The sequence below is a fragment of the Aethalodelphis obliquidens genome, unplaced genomic scaffold (genome assembly GCF_003676395.1).
Source record: "Aethalodelphis obliquidens isolate GAN/ISIS:26980383/991018 unplaced genomic scaffold, ASM367639v1 scaffold13, whole genome shotgun sequence".
NCBI classification, from domain to species: domain Eukaryota; kingdom Metazoa; phylum Chordata; class Mammalia; order Artiodactyla; family Delphinidae; genus Aethalodelphis; species Aethalodelphis obliquidens.
In genome coordinates, this window is record NW_020837957.1 from 5620998 (window position 1) to 5644502 (window position 23505).

Below are 23505 nucleotides of genomic sequence, written 5' to 3' on the forward strand. Positions count from 1 at the left end.
GCCTTTCCTATCATGTCATGAGTTCGGGGACGAGGCCTGTTTCTTGCTCTAGAAAAGCCACTAATTAGCTGTACAATTGGAGTAAGTCACTGTACACATTGTATTCTTTCATTAAATACTGAAGTTGGACGTATGGTGACTAAGGTCCTTCTAGTTCTAACATCTCATGAATGCAGAAAACTAAACCACTAGCTGCTTGACTGCCTTCTACCTTTGAGGCACTGCAGTAAAAACAAAGAACAGTAGAACAATTCCTGCCCTCAGGGCACTTATAATGGAGTTGGAGCAACCAGGGATAAAAACTTGATTTTGACTAACATGAGTTAAACAGAAACAAATACAAAAATACCAGAGTCCATGGCAGTCCTTGAGAAAAAACAAAGTCATAACTATAAAAGGACAAAAGTGCATTTCAACAATGGTTTCTCTCCCCCCCAAAAAATATCTTTGTGCTGCTGGCAGGAAAAGCCAGCTACCAGAAGGGATCCCGTCTATTTCACGGGAAAGCTTTGTTTCTGACAAGTTTCGTAAAGGAAAAAGTAGGCTAGAACAAGCTTTTTATTTCCAACCCACCTTTTCTTCGTTCCCATGAATGAGGAGGGGATAAGAATGACAGCAGGCAGCCAGGGAGAAAAATAATATGGCTGGTGGGTCCTGACCTCTTGGATTCCTGCCGACAGAGAAGCCCGAGAGGCAACATTTAATTGTGAAAAAACCAGCCTTGCTTGCCTCTTATCTTTCTCCTCTGTGACTTAAAACCCACAATTACTGGCAACCCCTAGATTCCGAGTCACTCAGCTGGTGGTGGCAGCAATGGCTGTGTCTGTAACTGAAAAGAAAAAGGGGAGTTCGATTTTACCTGCCTCGGAAGCCAGCCTTGTGCGAACACAGCCCTAACACAGCTTTACGACTTCTCCCATTAAAAAGTTCACAGATGCCCTCCCGTCGGGAAGACCACCATGCGAGAAGTCCAGATGGAAAAAAAAGAAATTCGATTTCCAGCTGCTGTATAATTCAAAGGACAAGCTATGAGTCTCAAATCCTGAATTCCACATTTCATTTCAGCCCTAAATATGTGATTTTCAATTCCTTTTCTCAAGGATCAAACTCCAAATTTCTTAGCCCGGTCATCAAGGCAACTCACCGACTGGCCCTCTATCTTTCAGGAGCTTATCTTTTCTCTCCAATCTAGAATTCTTCTAACACGTAAATTTACTGTCCTTTGCATACAACACGTCATTTCACAGTATTTCATGGTGGAAAAATATGGGTCTTAGTTCTGCCTTTCTCAGCTGCAAACCAGATGACCTTGGAGAAGTCACATACCTTCTATAATCTCAGTTTGCAGACCTCTAAAAGCTTGTCACCCACATACCTCCACTCCCATCTTGACTTATTACTCTATTCCCAAACATTTTAATTTACATATTCATATGTTTACAGTCAAATAAAATTAAATCATCCCTTGTGGGCACATTCTCCTAAGGATGCTGAGAATTTCCCATAACTTCTATTTTAGGGTGTTCTCCAATTGCTTAGGTGGTGATCAACATGAAATTTGGCACTCATGGGGTCTACCTATACCATGAAGTTGGAACTCTTACCTTGAGATTCATAAACCTCTAAATTCCACAGACGACCTTCAGGTCTTCTGTTGAAGTATGAATACAAAATATTTGAATGGGGCTTATGCACATTTTTCTCCCAAGGTCAAGGTCCTTGATCCAAAGTTAAGAACCACTGTCCTGAAGTAATGAAAGGCCTAAGGCCATCATCCACCCAGGTCCTTGTTTTGCACATTTGACCCTGCTGCCTCTCTTTCTGGGCTACTATATTCTCTCCAGAACTCACGTTTCTTCTCTCTGCTCAAGTCCAAGAATAATAACTCACCTTTACTGAGCATTTACTCTGTACACTTACTATGTAGAGGCCTCACGTGTATTTTATTCTAGTTTCATCCTTAAAACAATCCTAATAAGGGTGGTACTACTCTTATATCTATTCTATTGATTAAAGAAAATGAAGTATAAGGAAGTTCACAAACTTACCAAAAGTGTCATATAATTCATAAGTGATAGGTCGGGGATTTGGCCCCAAAACTCTGGCTTCCCAGAACAAAATAAGGCTGCCCTTGGATTGTTTCTTTGCCATCAGATAGTAGACAGTCACAAATTCCAACATCTCCTTTAAGACTCTACCCTTCAAGACTCAGTTAAAAAACTATCTTCGCAGTTAGTTCATCATTTCCCCTTCTGTGTTCACGGAATATTCTGGGCACTTAGCACTGAACACATTAGTGTGATTTTTTTTGTTTCTTTCTCTCTGAACTAGACAGTGAGCACCTAATTCTTTTGACTACATCTCAAGTATTTACTGTGCCAGGGGCTGTGCTAGGGACCCAAAGATGAACAAGATACAGTCCTTGCCCTCAAAATTCAGTCTTTCAGGATAGAGAGAAGTAAACAAAGAAGGGTCATGATGTTTTTTGAAACTGTATTATGAAAGATAAGGACTTATCTTTATACCTTAATTCCTGAGTAAAAAATGCCAGCACATAGTAGAAGCCCAATAAATAAGCAATAAATGAATGCAGGACATTGGGAGGGGGGCCTCAGAAACTGGACTGTTAAATTTAAAAGATCTACCATCCCTTTATGAAAACTCTTTGAGGTTATTTGTATACTGACTCACCTAAAAACTGTTTCCTGTGTTGGTGTCTATGATACATTTTTTAATGTCAGACTAAAAATACACTTCCAGTACACCAACCCTGTCTGCCTACCCAAGGACTAGAAATGAACACAAGGTAACACGTAACAAAATAAAAGACAAAAAAACTCACTCATTTCAACACTAAGTTCACCCACTAACAAAGAGGCATCCATCCCCACTGAGCAGCATCTTCTAAAATGGTTACACTTAAGGGTCTTTGAAGTAACTGATTCACAAAGCTGAAGGGATACTCATGAGATTTTTATAGAGCCAGAAAATCTTAAGTGAGTCATGGACTCTTCCGCAAAAGAAATGTAGAGTGGATGGAACCTTAGGAGTCATCTCGTATGATTTCCCACTCGGATCAGGAAGGCTCTCCAGAGCACTATGGATGGACTCACGCCATAGACTCAGTGGGATCAAGGCACTAGAGTTCCAAGATTGCTTTCACTTATAACCCCTCTATTTCTCAGCTGGGGGACTTTGGACAAATCATTTAGCTTCTCTCATCCTCAGTTTCCTCTGATTTTATAAGGGAGAAGAACTATTAAGATGATCAGATGAAATAAAATAAAGTTGTCTTAATCAGAGATGATTTGCTTGCAAGTAACAGGATTTTAGGCATGCTAACTTAAGCAGAAATTAGCTGGAAGGATACAAAGGTATCTCAAGAAACTCAGGACACAAAGTGCCGACAAGCTTGAGGAACCAGAACCAGGAAGAGAAAACTGTCAGAGAGAGATTCATCATTTGCAGTTGATCATAATTATACCCCATAATTATGGTCCTTTGTCTCCATTTTTCTCTTTGCATCTGATTTTCCCAATCTGCCAAACAACTTTTCTCTCCAACATCTCCAACACCTCCTGCCCAGGTAGCCCCCAGGACTTTTCAGTTTAAATGCCAATGAAGGTGGGCCTAGAAATAGTGAATCCCCATCTGTTATAAGAGAGAATCTGATTGTTCCCCCTTGGGGCAAGGGCCCATCCTAATCCAATCAGCTGTGGCTGGGGGACTGATCATGTGGCCAGGTGCCCACTCAGCAGGCACGGTGGAAGCCCACACTCAGAGAGGAGAGATAGACAAGTTCTGCAGGAAAATGACATGAGGCCAAAGCAAATGGCTGGCAACACAGACAATCACCAGCACCCCTAGTACAAAAGTACTTTGTAAAGAAATCACCACCAAATGCAAGTTATCACTTGGGGTCATCATTATGATTCCCCCCTCAACCAGCTTCTGGTTGATTACTACCAATGACAGGCTGCTCACTACTTGAAGAGACAGCCTTTTCATTGCTGAACAACTTCAACTATTAAAACTCTTTTCTACATTGACAGTAACTTTTTAGAAGATACTAAATTTAAATGTTTACAATCTTCCCCCAACCCTTACCTTTAAAGAACACATAATCTTGCTTGTTAGGTCAGGCCTGGGCTTTCCTTTGTGGTCATAATATGAATAACCAGTGGGGCAGGAAAGATAGATTCATTGGACAATTACTTTAGGAAACAACCTAAACCAGAACAATTAAAAAACCAGAACCTCTTCTTCCTTTAAAGAATTACTACTACCTCTCCTACTAATACCATTAGCACTAACTTACTAAAGCAAAAGAGGAACTGGAACCATTTCTAGCATCAGCGTGTAGACAGTAGGTAGATGTTGAAGAAAGTGGTTTTTTCCATTGTAGAATCCCTGGCACCTTTGCAAGTAGAATTCTGCTTTGCTTAACAAAGGATTTTCTTTCCCCATCTAACTTTCTTTTGCTTTGAAAAGCATCATCCAGAAAATAATTTTACTTCATATTTTCTTAGGTTACCCAAAATAAAGGTATGATTCCCCATAAAATAACCTCATATTAGCTATGTGGTGATTGGCTGGCATTTAAATATTAACAAAAATACCCCAAATTAGAAGAGGAGGTAACAGCACAAAGACACCTTCTATATAGTGGAGCGCCAACAAGGAATCTGCTGCCGCTGGTGGCTCTGCTGCTCCCATTTTTCATTGATGTCACCAGGCTTTTATTTTAGTAACCAGGATATACTTGTTATGGATGCAAAGAGAATCTCCTCATTTATATTCTAAACTCAGAGCAGGAAATGAGACACATGGGTGATCTGCAGCTGTGGCACTATAAACAGGACCAGCCTACCTCCTAGTCTAGATTCTAGACTGCACTACATTTCCTGAACTTGGGAGATTAAAAAAAAAAAAAAAAAAACAGAGAGAATACACCATTTTAGAAAGACCAGCACAACTTCTGTCCAAGAATCTTAGAGACCGCTGTTTGGCAGAAGGCTCACTGCCCTGTATACGGTAGCTACTTGTTGCTAGGTACCATCCACCTGCCTACATGGCTGATATCCACCAGGAGATCCTGCTCTGTCTCCAGCCAGCTGTGCTACAGTGGGCAAGTATTGTAAGGTTTCCTCATCTAGTAAACTAAAGGACTAGTTCTTTAACATTTTGGGGCCAAACACCCATTTGAAAACCTGACAAAAGCCACAGACCCTTTTACTCCCCAAATGCACATAAGTCAATATGACTAAAATTTCACACAGTATCAGGGGCTCATGTGGCCCTTGAACCCTACCCATAGACTCCTGGTTGAAGATAATTAGACCAGCAGCACTCTAACCTATCTTCCAGCGCTCAGAGTCTGCAATCACACAGTTGATGTTTAGTAACAATTACTGCAAATTATTCAACACCATAGATGAGTGTTTTGCTAAGACTAAAGACCAATCCAAAACGATCTAGGTTCCAATGTTAAATTGACTGGTAAATCAATGAATGACTGGAAGGAAGTGGGAGGGACTGGATAAGCAAACTATAAACATTAATAAAACATCTTGGGAAGGTTTTGAGAGGCCAACTCTGTTTCTCAACCGGATTTTTTCATTTGGAAATATATAACACGAAACCATTGAGCCAGATATAGAGATCCAGACAGCTTTATAGTGATGCTGTCCAAGTCACGTGCTTACACCCATCACACCCAAATAAAACAAAGCCAAAGGTTCCCACGCTCCTGCCAATATAAACACGTTCACAATGGTTAATTCCAAAGCTGTGTCTGATGATTCCCGCAAAGGGAAAGATACTCCATCAGTGAGAGTAAACAAACATGATGTCCTTAATAGTCACTCTCCTGGGTTAATCAACAAAATATGGTCTTCTCCCATGATTTCAGTTTCGTTCTATTTCAAGTCAGTAGGTAAGACTGAGTCATGCTTGTAAGTTCTAGGTTCTAGCCTTTGTTTGAAGGGGAAACACAACTCCATGAGAAAAAGGACTGGCCGTGTAAGTCCATCTCAAATAGTGACAACCTCTTAACCTTTACCCACCACCTCAAACCCCACTCCCTTTAAGTCTGCCCCATCTTTCTGGTGTGTTTTGAGCTTTTTCAGCTTATCTTTTTTTAAGGGGGAGGGGAGAGAGGAGAGGAAAAATCTGAAGTTTTTATTTCTGCTCACATTGACTCTGGGGCAGGTAAAGAAATTTAAAAGGTAACTTAAAAAATTTTGGTGTCACCAGCCTGTAATAAAAACTGTCCAATCAGAAACGTTTCTTATAGAGACTGTGACATGGTCATGAATCAAAGAAGGTCTCTATTAGGGGAGGTGGGGGAATGGGAGTGGGAGGGTAGAATTAGATTTCTTCTCAGTGACTTGCTTCGGTATAGTTTGTTAAAGAGGATTATCTGATGAAGCATGGAATTCCAGTTATGTGAATCCCATATTACCAATGGTCTGTTCCATCACAGTAGCTGTAGTTTTATGGTGTACAGAATCCTCTGCCCCATTAAGCTCTCTTTGTGGACTCTTCCCAAGAGGCATCTCAAAATATAATAGAATTAAGAAGCATGACTCTTGCTGATGGTCAACAATAAGATCACAATAGGATTCCGTCTTTCTTCCTTCTATAAATTCGCCCCTAATCATTTTAGATAACATAACAGTTTATTTTTTACAGTCAGCAGATTGTTGCTTTATTCTAACTGTCTTCATGTGGTGTCTGACTAACATTCTATAATCGATACACAAATGGAAGCACACAATCATTTCATAAAAAGTTAGGCAATTTCCTCCCAGGACACTCAGCCATCTAACTTGAAAAATGACTGGGTAATAATATCATTCTACTTTTTTTTTTTATTAGAAATGTTGTACAGAAATGTTTTCAGTTGAGAAAAGAAAAATCACTTGTTATAGAAATAATTCCATCGTTACATGTAGTCATTTGCAAGAATGAAACAAGCAAATAAGACAATATTTAATTATAGCGTACAGCACGGGGTTCAAAGCAAAACATAATGACTTCATTACCTAAGAACAGAATAAACGCTCTGGCTTTCCCCATCCCACACCATTTATCAGTATTTCTTCAGCCTAAGGGATTTTTAGACCCCTGAAATCCTAGATTTACTACTCAAGACAGATCAATCCACCTTGAGGCTTTCTGCCAAAGAATTTCAGTGCTTCTATTTCAACAGTAGATTTGAAAGCTGGGTAGAGACATGTCAAAAAAACCCTCCTTCTTTGATCTCTCCACCCAAGTTCCTCAAAAGAAGCCCCATGTAGAGTCTGAGGTTATGCTAAGTATGTGACTTGCAGTTGTAATCAGTAGAGCGACATTCCATTACAAGTGGGTACCATTTTAGCCAACTCAAACCTGTATTTCACAAATACATACATAAATTAAGTGACTGATAAAACACTTAAAAAAAATGACATACACCCACTCTAGAGGATATTTTCAAATAACAGAATTTGCTGTTACAGAACAATCTAAGCCCATCACATAGATAAGCGTTCATTTTTCTCAATGCTCAACCATCCAGACACCAGACGTTTAGGTTGACATTTTTTTGACACTTTTTAGTCCACTCACACTCCCTCCATTTTCTAACTCTCCTGAGCAAAAACTGAAGTTCTCTGTCTCTTTCAGCTCTATAGAAGCACCACGTTTGTGCCCTGACAAACACGTTAATTCCATGCCTCTGAAATGTTTAGGTAAAAGTCAGCAGTGACCCAAACATAGATTTCAACAGAAAGGTCTGCTCAGAATTTGTACAGTCATCCCTCATTATCCATTGTTTCCAGGACCACCCTCCACCCCCAACCCTCAGCAAATACCAAAACCTACGGATGCTCAAGTCACCTATACAAAGTACCATAGTACAATAGGCCCTCAGTATCCAAGGATGAGATATGGAGGGCCACCTGTAATTGGCATTTACTGAAAGGTCCACTTTCTAAGCATCTGGAACTAGATTCTATTCAACTGGCTTTCCCTTCCCAGATCCTGCAGATTATAGTTTTAAAACTATCACCATTTACAAGTTGAACTGGCTACTACTTTTCATACTTATTACTGAATGACAACTGTAGGTTTTTTAAATGTTTATGTTTTAACAATGAGAGTAGGGATTCTGTTTAAAATTGCTTTTTCAAGTATGGATTACTTTTATTGAATAATAAGCATGGAATATCATATTTCTCAACAATCAAATAAAATATACACATTCTCTAAACACTTTTATTACTATATATTACCCTATAATATCATCATTTCCCTCCGAAAAACATCAGTCTGATGAAATCTTGAAGTTGATGAAACAATGACCAGTTTTTAAAGTGAATGTCAATGCTTATTCAGTTTCTGATGGATTGTCAAGATTTCAAATCCTAGCCAAAACCTGTATCATCTTAAATTGAAAGTTTAAAAGGAATAAACAGGGCATCCCTGGTGGCGCAGTGGTTAAGAATCTGCCTGCCAGTGCAGGGGACACGGGTTCAAGCCCTGGTCCGGGAAGATCCCACATGCCGTGGAGCAACAAAGCCCATGCAGCACAACTACTGAGACTGCGCTCTAGAGCCCGCGAGCCACCACTACTGAGCCCACGTGCCACAACTACTGAGCCCGATGCCTAGAGCTGGTGCTCTACAACAAGAGAAGCCACTGCAATGAGAAGCCCGCACACCGCAACGAAGAGTAGCCCCTGTTTGCCGCAACTAGAGAAAGCCCGCGTGAAGCAACGAAGACCCAACTCACCCAAAAATAAATAAATAAATAATTTTAAAAATAGATAAATAAATTTGAAAATAAAATGAATAAAATTTAGCACCAAATGACTGTCCTTTAAAATATACACTCCTTAGATTATTTTATCTGCTCAAAGACCCTTCAAAGATACATGAAAACTCTGAATACATATATATATATATATACACATATACATATAATCCTAACTTTAATTTCATAGTCCAAATGTGAAATCTCTTACTACTTGAAATCTGAAACTTATTTCACAGACTGTCTAGGAAAGTTTAAAGAAAAAACAGGATTGGCCTGACTTTTCCTTCCATTTGAGGTAATATTGCTAGAGCTGAATCTCTGATAAACAGAAAGCCATCCACATATAATAGGATCTTGTTCACCACACTTATCTTTTTTCTTCTGCCCCATCTCTTGCTGTCAGAAAGGCATCCAAACAATGATAAAATATAAAAAGTGAACCGGCAGCTGTACATACTCTTTAATATAAGGATCAGGGTAAAACCCAGACCTACCACGTCTTATAAATGAGAAGCCCGCACACCACAATGAAGAGTAGCCCCCGCTTGGAAGATAATTTTTTAGTGTGCCCCTATTAAGTGCAGACCCTCACGTTATAAGAAATTAAAGTATGTTTCTAAGATAAAGAATCTTTAGTCCACTCTTTTTCTAGATGAAGATAAAATATATTTTGGAACCTGAAGATGTACTTGGGAAAAAAAACTATAAGATGCATTCACATTTCATTTACATATAGCAATGTTTTAGTTAAAGCCTTACCAGCATAGGCTTTTTTTTTTTTTTTTTTTTTTTTTTGTGTGGGGGGCCTTTTTTGTTTTTTTTTCTTTCCCGTGGCCGTGCTCCCGGCCGGGCCGCTCAGCGGCCATGGCTCACGGGCCTAGCCGCTCCGCGGCATGTGGGATCTTCTCGGACCAAGGCATGAACCCGTGTCCCCTGCATCGGCAGGTGGACTCTCAACCACTGCGCCACCAGGGAAGCCTCAACATAGGCATTTTTGATGTTTAGAATTAATATTTGATGGGAAACAATTCATCTGTGAAGTTATTAAGATATGTGATAGGTTCTGACCACCAGTAAAGATGGGGTGTGAAATTTCCCACACATCCAACAATTCTGATGCCAGCAGGGTGTCCTACAATTCAACTCAATTCTGACACTATCTACCCAGAGATATCATCAGATCCCACAGGTTAAGGGCTCAGTCGCACAAAACTGCCCCTCTCTCCAGACACTAATCACAAGCCCAGGTTGTTACCTGCACTTCTGACCTACTGGCTACAGATTGGAGGATCCCATGATCCCCTCCTTAGACTTCAGACGCCAGCTGCCAAGTCCAGGTTGTTACCTGTACTTCTAACCTAGTAGCTACGAACTAGAGGTTCCCACAACCCCCTTCTCAGGTTTGATTAATTTGCTAGAGCTGCTCACAGAACTCAGAAACCCATTTATTCATTAGATTATAGGTTTATTACAAAAGATATTAAAGTAGATACAAATCAACGTCCAAATACATAGGGCAAGATCCCTAACAAAGGAGCTTCTGTCCTCATGGAGTTTGGGGTCCAGTATGGTGCCACGTGGAAGCATTCTGATTCCCCAACCTGGAAGCTCTCCTTCTGGGTTTTTATGGAGGCTTCATCATATAGGCTTGATTGATCAACTCATTGGTCCTCAATGATGTCCATTTCCCGATATTCATGCCCTATGTAATCTCCCTCAAGTGTGGGCTGGACTTACTTGTTCACTTCTAACCAGTAGAATACAGTAGAAGAGATGAGATGTCACTTCTAAGACTGAGTGGCTTCTGTCTTAGGCACCTGCGTTTTCTCTCTCTCTCTCTCTCTCTTCCTCTCTCTCATCACTAGCCCTTATTGGGGCGGGGGGGGACCTACTGTAAGACAGCCCCATGGCAAGGCCTATGTGGTGATGGAACAAGGCCTACCAACGACCACATGAGTGACCACATGAAGCAGATCTCCCCCAGTCGAGCCTTCAAGCCTTCTCATGAGACTGCAGACCAGAACAACAGCTTGACTGCAACCTCAGAAGAGAAGCTCAGCCAGAGACTCCCAAGTTAAGCTGTACCCAGATCCCTGACCCAGAGAAAGAGGGGGATACTACATGCTTATTGATGTATGCTGCTAAATTTCAGGATAATTTGTTATACCCAGCACTAATACAGTCAATACGGAGCAATTATCTAATTTCTATTACAGAGTAAATCATTTCCTTTATATTTGGAGCTAGGAGTCTGTCTGGGAACATTATTCTTGAAATACACAACAGGCAACCAGATAACAGAGAACTCTGTCCTTGACCTTCACACCAAAACATAAATAAGCCAGTTAACCTACCGATGTCAGCCTACCATGGCTCCTCCAACTGTTGTAATTCTCCTTTTCTTGAATACATTCTTAGAATTAGGAATATGAAAACCCAAACCTCAAGATATATACACTAGCTTTAGTCTCAGTTTTTAACCTCATAGCAAAGTTTGCTGCCCGAATCTCACACATTATATGGCATATTCCTCTCATTATAGCACTTATCTTTCCTTATGGTATGTTTAAGTATCTTTCTCCCAACCACTTCTTCCCTAGTGCTTTGTTCAATCTTGCATCTTCAGTACCTACTGCTTAACACATGGTTGAGACTTAATAAAGCTTGAATGAGCAACTGTGTTATGCAAGCAATGAATGAGTAAGCAAGTCAATAGGCAAGAGAATAGGGATGTGGGAAGTACCACTTGAATGCTGTTATGAAGGTCCAGATGGGCCCATCAGCCATTACTTCTACCTAAAGTGCTCTTCCACTTGCACCCACCCTCACCCCAACTCTGTCAGGGTTTTCACTATTTAACACTCACCTCAAAGATGTGTCTGCTCACCTCTACACACACACACACACACACACACACACACACGTGTGTGTATGCGCACCAAGACAGCCTTCCCTTTCTCTGCTCTGAAGCCTTTTCTTTATGCTCCCACAGCTCCTGGGTATACCTTGGGTATACAGCACCTAGCACACTATACAGTAATGACTTGTTATTTGCCTGTCATTTCCACTTAACTATAAGCCCCTTGAAGGACAGTGTCTTCACATGTAACCACATGTCCAGCCATCAATTTGGTATGTGGCCGTAGTGGGTACTCAAAACCAGTTTGAAATAATGGGTAAGAGACTGAATGAATTAGGGGTAGGGTGGAAACTCTACATTCTGAAAAATTATCTTAGCATAATCTGTTCCAGATAAAATGTCAACCAGGCACATATACTGCTCCAACTCCTAAACAGAGTAAAATCAACGTGATTGTGTAACAAGATAATTGTTGATACAGGAAAATTAGAATTGAAAAAGTGCTTTAATCCATGGACAGGCCCTAGGCAGAGCTGTCTTCAACACACCTTTTTCTCTTTCACTCTCACCCCTGATCCTGCTTCAGTAAAAAATGTTCTCTTCCTTCTCAATTTCAGATTCCCTATACTGTCCTCAGATGCCACAAGTGGATCTTCCTCTCCAAAATCACCCAATAATCTCCTCACAAAATGTTTATATGCCTCATGCCCTCAGAGTCTTGAATCACAACTGAGTAAGCTAGAAAAATAACCCAGTTTGTGGGAAAATGGGTGCTTGTGGGCTGGTGTTCCCATTTTGACAGGTATATTTTTCTAAGGCAATGGCTTCACTCAAAGCCCAGCCAGAAAAGACATTTGCAAAGATGCAACCTTTCAGAAACCCTCAAATCACTCCACTAGGATGAGTCCCCTCTCGGCACTAGAGAGGTTATGAAACTTGGTTAGGGCAGGGCTCTGGCCACCTGACTTTGAATTCCAGTTCTTCCATTCTCTAGCCTTCTGACTTTGGGCAGTCTCACCGATGCCTGAGTTTTCTATGTGTAAAATGAAATAAGACCTACCTCTAGGAATTAAATGGGTTAATTCAGGTAGAGTACTCAGAAAAGTGTCTAGTAAGTAGAAAGCAGTCAATAATTGTCACTAGTAATACTCTTATTTTACTGTTATTATAACTGGCTCTGAAAAGCCTGAAGACAGAAATTCTCCAGGATAGGAGAGGGATGGGGAGAATGCACTTACTGATTTGGTTGTTCAGCTTGAATGCAATGTCCAGCTGCAGGATAAACAGCATGAACTGGAACCAAGAACTCATCTCCATGGAGGGGAGGGGAATGTGAACAGAAAACACAATGTCATTGGCTTCGATTTCCCTTGGAATCGCTTCCTCAATGTCTCGGATCTTGTCACACTGGTTGGGTCCCCAAGGCATTAACCATTTTGTCTTGTGATGGTTTTTACGGACATCCACGCATTTCACTGACATGTAGGACACTGCCGTTGTGGGTCCTGGAGCTGAAAAGAGAATATTTTCCTGTTTTAGAAGAATCATCCATGGAAGTGCCTATTTCTTTCTAATACTCTTTCCACTACTGTCCTCTCTCCATTTTTCACACCACCTTCTATAACTTGAGGTCATTAATACCAAGAGATCTCCAAAATCCGGGTGAGGATCCTTCAGTGACCTCCAGAGGCATCATAAAGCATCCCCAAAAGCCTTCCCATTGTTTTCAGTGACGGTTATTTATTGAAAGAATACATTTGTTTTCTTCAGTTCCCTCATCATTCCAAACAAATGTCACAAAAATCAACTGTGCTTCACTTTCCACCTGCCTGAGGGCTTGGAGACTTCTGGGGCTTCACAGAACACAGTGTCTGAAGTCAGAAGACCTGGGTCTGAAGCCTGGTTGAATGACTTACTCTCAGGTCATTTTGGGTAAATTGGTTAAATCTATAGTAGCTTCAGGATCCTCATCTGAGAAATAAGATGGCTGGCTTCTAAAATTCAACCAAGATGGCTAGTTTCTAAGATTCTTCTTAACTCTGAAATTCTACAACACTGCTTTTGATTGAGAGAAAGAAGTTTTCTGACTTTGGGCCCCCATTTAATGTACCTATCAGAGGATGGAACCCAAACACTGACTGACACTTCAAGGGTATACTAAAATACGATACATGCACTTCAAGAGGGATCATCAAATTTGAAATATATAACATTAACAACACAATTTTTTGATTATAAAATGGTCACATAATTATAACAGAAAATTTGCAAAATACAGAAATGTTGAAGTTCAAAACAACAGTTACCCAAAATCCCACTAAAGAGAAGTAGCCACTGTTGGAAAAATACCAAAGTATTATCTGTCTTTTCTATGAGTGTGTAACTAGATACAAATTTATAGAGGAATTAATTTGTATAACTTTAAAATACATACTAATATTAACACATATCATTACAAAATAGGGTCATACCTATTTGTAGCTTCTTCTTTTTAATCATTTAGCAAAGTAGAGTAGAACAGTGGTAAATAACACAAGCTGTGGAGCCAACTTGCCTGGCTCTCTCATTTCTGGTTGTGTCACCATGAATCCAAGCTAGCAAAGTTTGGGGTGAATTTCTAAACCTGTCTGTGTATTAGTCTTGTTATCTCTTAAATGGCAACAATAATAGCTTGAATGTAGTGTCCAGCTGCAGGATAAACAGCATGAACTGGAACCAAGGACTCATCTCCATGGAGGGGAGGGGACTGTGGACAGAAGACACAATGTCATTGGCTTCGATTTCCCTTGGAATCACTTCCTCGATGTCTCAGATCTTGTCACACTCTCTGAGTCGTTGTATACATTAAACAAATTAACATATGAAAAGTATTCAGAACAGTGCTTGAAAGTACATGAAAAAATATAAAATTAATTTTAGCTATTATATTTTCTATGTAATTAAAATTTTTCAACTAGTGGTTGCAAAATAATCACACGATACACTCTTCTAATTTACCTATAACCCCCCACCCCTTGTTTTGTAAAGGTTGTCTATAAATAAGAATAATTCTTTGCCTAATATGTTTTGTTAGTGATTTATCTCAACTTTTCCCTCTGCTGTCTCAATTTGTTTATGGCATATTTTAATACAGAGAAATCCCAGATTTCATGTACAATCACACTTTTATGTTTTTCCCATTCTTCTGTGTATAGAGAGACTTTCTAATCTCCAAATTCAATAAACTTTTACCTTCTAGTCATTTTTAACAATTTCATTTTTTAAATATTTAAATAGTTGATCCATATGGAATTTATTTTGATATAAGGGATGAGGTGAGAATCCAGTTTCATTTTTCTAAATATTTAAATTATTCTTTACTGAACAAACTCTCCTTTGTTGTTGCTTTATGACAGCACCTTTATCTTATGTATACAAATAGACATTTCTGGACAATCTAGTCTATTTCCATGTATTGGACTGTAAATTCATGGCCCAACACAACACGGTTTTAAGTCACGTAAACTGATGGTTTATATCAATATCTGATAGAGTAATACCCCTCCCCCATGCCATTTCATGTTTATATTTTTTGCTGGGATCTGACTGAAATTACATTACATCTATAAATTAATGTGGACAGAGTTGGCATCCTTTCCTGACATTTAGTTTTCCCACCCAAGAACAGTGATCACTTCTCTATTAACTGCAGTCCATTTTAATATCTCTTTGAAAATTTTCATAGTTTTCTTCATGTGGATCCTTCTACTACAATATATTTTTAAATCTATTTATAAAACTTTTCTCTGAAAGTAGTGGAAGGAAAACATAAATCTGGTTTATGTGCATGGTTTAAATATGTTTAATTTTGCACATATGATACTTGACACACAGTGCTTTCAGACCCTTTATGAACAGAAATCATCTCTTACTTGACAGAGATCAAATAGCAACTAGAGGAATATGTAAAGCAAGAGGAAACGTCATTTATGACGCAAGAGTGTGTATTATTAATACTTTGCTCTACTTCTAGTGCTCAAATACACATTTTTCTACCCCTAAATATCAATCCTAACAGTAAATTTTGAGTAGTAAAATGTTATGTTCCCAGAAAGTTGGGATGATGCCTACTAAAACTTACCAGAAAACACAGCACTGCTAAACTCTGGCTGAAAGTTCTTCAATGTAGTATCCTGAATACCACAGCACAGAGCCACCACTAATCCAGGCTAGGGAAGTTTTTCTTTAAAACTCAAAACTGTATCATGAATACATTCTACACCTAATCCATCTAAAATCAGACATCTCACTTATTATTAGAAATATGAACCAATCAAACTTTGGTTATCCTGACTCTGCTAAATAGCCCACCAACGTTACAAAGACCAAATGGCACATTTAACTAAACTTCTTTTAATGTGGTTGGAGAATAAACAGGGAGACAAAAGTCATGAATTCTATTTTTGGCTAACATACTCAAACTGACTATTTGCTGCAGAAAATAGTTACTACATTTTAAAACTTCTATTCTTCCAAAATGAACCTAACCTTTTTTCATTTCTTTATTTTTTTTCCTTTTGAAAAACAAGTCTTTCCCTCCTTAGACCAAAATGAAAAATAACTATCTGAGTTCCTAGTTAACCTCCAAAACCACATTCCAAACTTAATAACAGAGAAGCTGAACACTTTACAGGCACAAAGGCTGCATTTTTAATGGACACGGTGAACGCCTGCCTTTGTAGCAGCCTGAATTATTTTCATTCTTTCATTAGTCTAGTGTTTCTTGCATAAAGAAAAAAATCCCAGGAATACTAATATTTTCATAAATATCATGGCAATGAACTTGGGAAGCCGCAAGTGCATCTCAAGCTGTACTATAAGAATCGCAAGTATTTTTCTTCACTTGAATAAATCTAGTCTAAAAAACCTTTTGTATAACTTTAAAAACCTGAAGATAATTCAACATTTTCCATTTCTAATAGTGCTCAAAAGGTGAAACGCTTGTATCATTTGAGAAAGTAAACAGACATTCTGTTATTCAAACATGGACAGTTAATGTTCCCTGAATATGTTTACAGTTCAAGACAACTTCCTACTCCAGCTAAAAGTGAATTTCCAGGTGTTTCTTATGCAGAAAGTATAACAAAGTAAGCCAAAAACAAAGTCTATAGCTCTTAGCTGGTTGCCTACTATAGAAGGTGTTTTCATCAGCTATAGCCAACAATGTGACTACGTAGATCACAAAGCAGTGTCTAAAATCAAAAGAACTTTGATTTCTGTCTTTAAATTTTTAAAAAGTGTGAGGGATTTTATTGTAAGAGAAAAGAATGAAATGGGAGAAGCTGAAATTATCGGTGACCTTTGAACAAGCCACAGTCAACTAACCAACAGTTATACGTAAGGAAGGCCTCAGTCGCCAGCGTGGTTCTAGGGATTAATAGTTTGTGTGCTTAAGAAGGAACTAGATGGATTCAGGTCAACAAACTGAGTCATGTTTGCTCAGGTGAAAGCTAAAAATAACCACTCCTCAGTACTCCTAGGATAGTAATGTAATATCATCCAGCTGCTTCAGCACATATTATAAATGTCCCCTCTACCCATTCGTAGCACTTAGTTGAAAACAAGTGGCCCAAAGCTACTTCTACATCAGTACAATTTCATAGACAGAGCAGTTTGGCCCAAAATGAATATGCCCAGGCACTACGGACTGGTTAGTTTATGGTAGGTTAACACAACTTTTGGAGTAGGCACAGAAGTTATAAAACACAAGCCACTCTTTGAAAACACCACCCCATTTTGAGGCCAGTTCTCTTTACCGTGTCAAACATAGGCCATTTTTTTTCCTTTTTTTATCTGTATTTCAACACAGTATTTTTGGCCTCCATCTCTCCACAAGAGCAGAGAACTGTGAAATCTGACACTACACAACATTTAATTTTAAAGTGATGTGAAATCAATAAGACTTCTAATTCGAGGCTGTGAAAAACTGTACAAACACAACGTGAAGCCTCTAAAAATTCAGTGACCCTTCAGTGACATACATCACTAAGGCTCATACTGCATTCACCAAATATGTCTTGAATACCTACTATGCACGAAGCACTGTTAGGTGCTTGAGGGAACCTAAGAGGCACCAGCCATGTGGAATGTAAAAATAATGGGGAAAACAGACAATACATAAATAATTACAGGAAAAAGTAATTATAGTTGTGGTGATACTATATTTACCCTGACATTACCTGAGAAAGGGCCATAGTCAGATATTTGGAAGGCAGGAGAAATGAATTCACTAGAATGAGGCAAAAATTCCAGTCATCATTACAATGCAACCTTGAATAAAAATGTAAGTGAACAATGACTAAACCTGTACTTCTTTTGGAAGAATATTCATTGACTCCAGTCAGCTTCCTGTTATGGCATCTCAAATGGCTGTCCCGTTTACAAATTACTATCTGGCCAACCACTACCGCTATCATGCTCAAAGTTGAGTCAACATCAAATCATTAGCCCCTACTCCCGCCAGAACCTTTAATTAGAGAGTTGGACAGAGACACAAGACTTGGTTGCCTCCTAGAAAAGTTAAAATAAAATTAAAACAACATGCTGACATGACACATGGTCTCCGTTTAAGCCAACACAGACTATTTATTTCTTTGCTTTATTACAAGTAAAGAAGTTTCCTTTAGCAGTTATCTAGGAGTATTACTATTATGTGGGCCTATGCAACCTAAAGATAGAGACAAATGACAGTCCCAGACCCTGAGTTGCTCACAGTCGAGTGTGGGAGGGTGAGAAGTTGGCAGAGAAGCCCATCCTGATTGAAACGTGCCCTTACAGATGTTGCACAGGAGGCATCAATTGTGAAGGGGGCTGGGAGGGCTGCCTGCCCGAGGCCTGGACTTAGACTTCACAGAGAGCAGGTGTTAGTTAGCCAGGTGGAAAAGGGGACAGGAGTAGGGAAGGCACTGAAGAAGAGCATGTGCTGGGTCAGAGGCTATCTCGAAAACCACAATACAGTCGTCCCTCTGTATCCGTGGAGGACTGCTTCCACGGCCCCTATGTATACCAATTTCTGAGAATGCTCAAGTCCCTTCTATAAAATGGCACAATATAGTCGGTCCTCCTGATCAGCAGATCAATCCCTGGCTGCTTGATCTGAGGATACCGAAGGCCAATCGTACGGTCTGTGTTTGAGCATTAAATTTAAGAAGAGATCATTTACTAGGTGAAAATGCTGCACAGCCCTAACCTTGTTACAGCCCTTTGCTTTCTCTGACCAGGGATCTAGTTCTCTAGGGGGCCTTGGCTTCTGTTCCCAACAGTCTCAGCTTCACTTTGTACAGCGACATAAAGAGACCCACAAATAACAAAGAACTTTTATTTGGGGGAATCTTTCCTTCTAAGACACTGTTGGTATCTTATAGGTAGCCACAAGGCCAGACATGAGCAACACGGTGCCCCGGAAGGAAGGGAAAAGGCAATGGCGTCTCCGAAGAGCCTGTGCAGTCTCCATCATCAGAACAGCCTTCACCTAAATTAGAGGAAGACTGTCTTCCTTGCAACAGAAATGATATTTCAGGATTAATGTGCTTTGGGCTCCAAGGGGAAGGAATGTGGAAAACAGACCAATTAAAAGGGTAATTCATGTTTACAAGCATTAATAACCAGAACCTCTCTAATTGAAAAAGTAACGATTTTAATTAAAAATGGTCAAACATTTCAGAAATATTTTAGAGAATTTTATTTTTATAATAGCATCTTAGCTAACAAAAATGAAAAAACAAAACTATACACACTGATTTAAAAACACAATCGGGCTTCCCTAGTGGCACATTAGTTGGGAGTCCGCCTGCCGATGCAGGGGACGTGGGTTCGTGCCGTGGTCCAGGAGGATCCCACATGCTGCGGAGTGGTTGGGCCTGTGAGCCATGGCCGCTGGGCCTGCGTGTCCGGAGCCTGTGCTCCGCAACGGGAGAGGCCACAGCGGTGAGAGGCCCGCGTACCGCAAAAAAAAAAAACAAATAAACAAAACAAAACAAACAAAAAAACACAATCATTTCATGATGTATGTAAGTCAAATCATTATCCTGTACCCCTTAAACTTATACAATGCTGTATGTCAACTATATCTCAATAAAACTGGAAGAAAAACATTTTAAAAAAATAAAAACACACTCTTACAATTAATGAAATGAAACAAAGCTGAGTAGACTCCATTAATTATATGATCTAATAATGAATATATAATAACTGACAGAATAACCCAACCAGTATAAGAAAAAATGCTGTAACAGTACTTATTCAAAATTTGTTTTAATGTCAAACATAAATGAATAGTTAGATCTGTAAATTAACATCTTGAAAGTTAAATCACTTGCTTCCTGTCTTCATAGATTTTATGGTCTGGGAAATCTTTGCTGTCTGATTTGATCCCATTTAACTGTAAGATTTCTACACATTTTGTACCCTACTGTATTCCAGGAAAATTGTTTTAATTGTCTGAATGAAAGAAATTGTATTAATACTTCATATAAAAGTTTACAAAATATCCAAGCTGTAAGCAACTATCCCTGAGACCAGGTCATTTTCTCTTCTGGAATGAAATGTGATATATAATGTTATAAATTTGGGGACTTAACATTTAAATCTGGATAAATTTTTAAACTGTTATGAAATATATGCAATAAGTCTGATCCAGGTAAACTATAGAGCTCTTTAAACAAAGTACATTATTTATATTCTTACAATTATTTACTTTCTTGAAAGTGTTATCTTTCTTTGTTGTAGAAAATGGTGCACTTGTATAAGAGTTCATTAGTCTTATTTTTGATTATTTTGCTTTTGCTAATTAATAAAAATTTAAGGTGTTATTTCCTTTAATTTCATTCCCATTTCTTAAAATAACTTATTAAGCTGTTTATATAGGTGTAAAAATATGTGACAGAATTATATTTAGAAGAGAGACGTATTAAAATATTAAAGTGAAAATAAATAAATTAATTAATTAAAACACAGACAATTGCTAGCAGATACTTTCTACTGACCCAAGAGGGAGGTTGATTTAACTCTTTAAATCTGGTCTTACTTCAGAATCTGTTGTCATGATCTCTGACCTGTATAAACATGAATAATTGGTTTATTTATTTTTTACAATTTGTTTATTTGTTCTCTACTTTGTTCCCTAAAAGATTTTGGATACTAGGAAGTGAATATTAGACTTTATTTTTTAAAACGAGTTGAGGCTGATTTAAAAGCATGGAATTAATGTTTGGGGCACTAAGAATTACTTGGCCTATGTCTGTATCTACGAAAGCAATAGCTGGATAATGTAAGCCCCACAGCTTTCAGCTGAACTGCAAAGCTAAATGGCTCAATATCTATTTCACTTTGTAATATAAAGAAAACTTCCATTTCCTGGCTATGAACGGTATGTATAAGATGTTCATCATGGATGGTATGTATAAGATGTTCATAAAAGATTATATACTCAAATTGGTTCTAAGCTTTGCCTATCTGAATATCTATGCTTGCCTAAATGAGAATTTATATGAAATGCATTGGGCCTTTAAGGCCCTTGGACAATTCCAGGGTTTGCTTAGAATTTTTTGATTCCCTCCCAAGGAAGGGGATGGGGAAAAGAGGGGCAGAGGAACATAGGTGGCCACAGAAACCAAGGAGACCAGACGAATACCTGTTATTTATACAACTACAAGTTTTATTCAAACCACCCCCCCAAACACTCATTTAACATAAAGGAATCTTCAGCTAAATATAAAAATTAGCTTTTAAATGTATTAAATTGAATTCCCTCAGAGATTGCACCTGCCTTTCTTAAGCTCAGAAACCTTCTACCTTAATTCTAGTTAAAAGGATACATGTGGGATATACTATACAACTGAAGTAGCCAGATCATATTATCTGGTTGAGTTGAGAAATTTGAGACAACTAGCAATTCCTTGACCAATTCTGCTTACTGTTCCCTCCAGGTCAGTTCCTAAAAAGATTTCTTAGTATCTACCACAGCACGTACCTAAGTTTTAGAATGTCTCATAATAATGACCACTTCAAAACTTTTCGGCTAAAGAAAGTGTAAATAGTTGTGTTAAACTGAGTGCTTCAGAATTAACTGACTCGGTCTGTTAATTCCTTCACATAAATTGCTCTGAAGTTGTAATGGTCAGACACTCACTCTACCTATGCCATTGACTTTGAAGATAAAATTCTCCTATATTTCAACCACACCAATTAAATCTTACTAGATTACTAACTAAAATATTATTTCATGATTCAATCTCAGTCACTAGAGAACCAAAAGTGGGTGTGCAGGGCCAAGATCTGGAGAAGTAATTTTCAGAATTATCCTAGCTATGCCCCAGTGGGCATAACGGGGTACACTAAGTGACGTGTAATTCATCCTTGCCAGCCGTTTTCAGTAAGTAGTAGTTAATTATGCTAACATCTGTTCTAAGAAAGCTAAATTTTTAAACACAGCAGAACATTCCTCTACACTAACCTACCACCACCAAAACACACAAACACACACACACCCCACATAGCAGAGATGAATGCAAAGTAATTTGTACTGTACACACACAAGTCAAACACGTATTTTAAAACAGTTCCCTACAACATAAACTTATGAATAAATGACAGACATTTTGACAGGAAAGTTTCAGAAATTGTAGCAAACACTTGTGTAATTCATTCCTTCCTTAAAAAATATTGAAAAATAGTGTATGTTTACATCTTAGGCTGATGAGGATTTTCAATGCTTAGCCTGCAACCTCAATTGTTCTGGAGCCAAAGATGCGACAGCTTTGAGGAATAGAAGAATTACTCTACATTTGTCAGAATCTACACAGCAAACATGAAGCGCCACTTGGCTTCCATTACTTGTCTGGCTTGGATCCCGTGGAATTGAGGAGCTCTGGAACCAAAAGGAAAAAAATTACTGTGCTTTGGGACATAGAGCCAAATTCTTACATAGTATTTGAAATGCTGTGGTAAACATGAAGTTACTTTAGGCTCAAGATTAGTGCCAGTTTTTTTCCCTCTTTTTGAAAAAATAATAAAATGCACATAAAGAGCCCTGCCAGAGTTTTAGCACATAAAATCTGCCAACCATTAGACGTGCTAATTGGGGGAGCAATCCTGAATTCAGATTAAAAAAACTGACCCTCAACTCTGGTGTCTGGCAACGAACAGAGATTAAATTAAGAAGCTTGACAGGTACATCAAATATTTCTGACCTCTAGCTCTGAAAAATACCTATAATTACTGTTTCTCCATCGCTTCAAAAATACTCAAAACGCTAGAAAGTACACACGAAGTGAACACAAAAGTCCTCCACAGAAAAAGCAAACGGCTCATCTGTTGACACTATTGCTCATCGCTCAGCAAACCAGTCATCTGGGCTGAATTTCTGACTTTGTGCCAGTGCGTCAAAATCAGCCACCATTCAGCCAAAAGGCTGTGGAATGCAGCCAAGACCACCTATGGAAAGTGAATTATAGCATCTTATAATTTACTACCTTGGCTATGATCTCATAAACCCAGCATGGAGGGTGAACAAGCTTTTGTGTGGAAAATCTCTCCGAGCCCCTGTAGAGGCCCCCAAAGCTGCTCTTGGCAGCTACGTGGGTAGGGAAGACATAAAGGTGGCCACCTGGCTCTATGAACCAGCAAGCTCACCACTGGCACACCTTTGGAGTGAAACTTTAGGGTTAGAAAACCCCTAAATTAAATCTTCTAGGAGAAATGGCTGCTTTGTTCTGAAGTACCTATTACATTCTACAATAATTTCACATGTTTATTACCTATAATTTATTATTATCAGACATGTATTATTTATAAATTACAGATATTCT

General features: G+C 38.8%; 1 protein-coding gene across 5 annotated transcripts in view; it reads right to left on the reverse strand.

Annotated features, from left to right (window-relative positions):
* Positions 1–23505, reverse strand: part of WLS (Wnt ligand secretion mediator) — a 106523-nt gene that overhangs the window by 56295 nt on the left and 26723 nt on the right. For 2 of the 5 annotated variants that reach the window (XM_027114036.1, XM_027114035.1), the window contains exon 2: positions 12898–13170. The exons of 2 other annotated variants lie outside the window; for them this stretch is intronic. In XM_027114036.1, the coding sequence (XP_026969837.1) occupies positions 12898–13170 (273 nt within the window). Of the gene's footprint in view, positions 1–12897; positions 13171–14130; positions 14174–23505 lie in introns of those variants that run through there. One more of the 5 variants, XM_027114037.1, reaches the window with a different exon arrangement.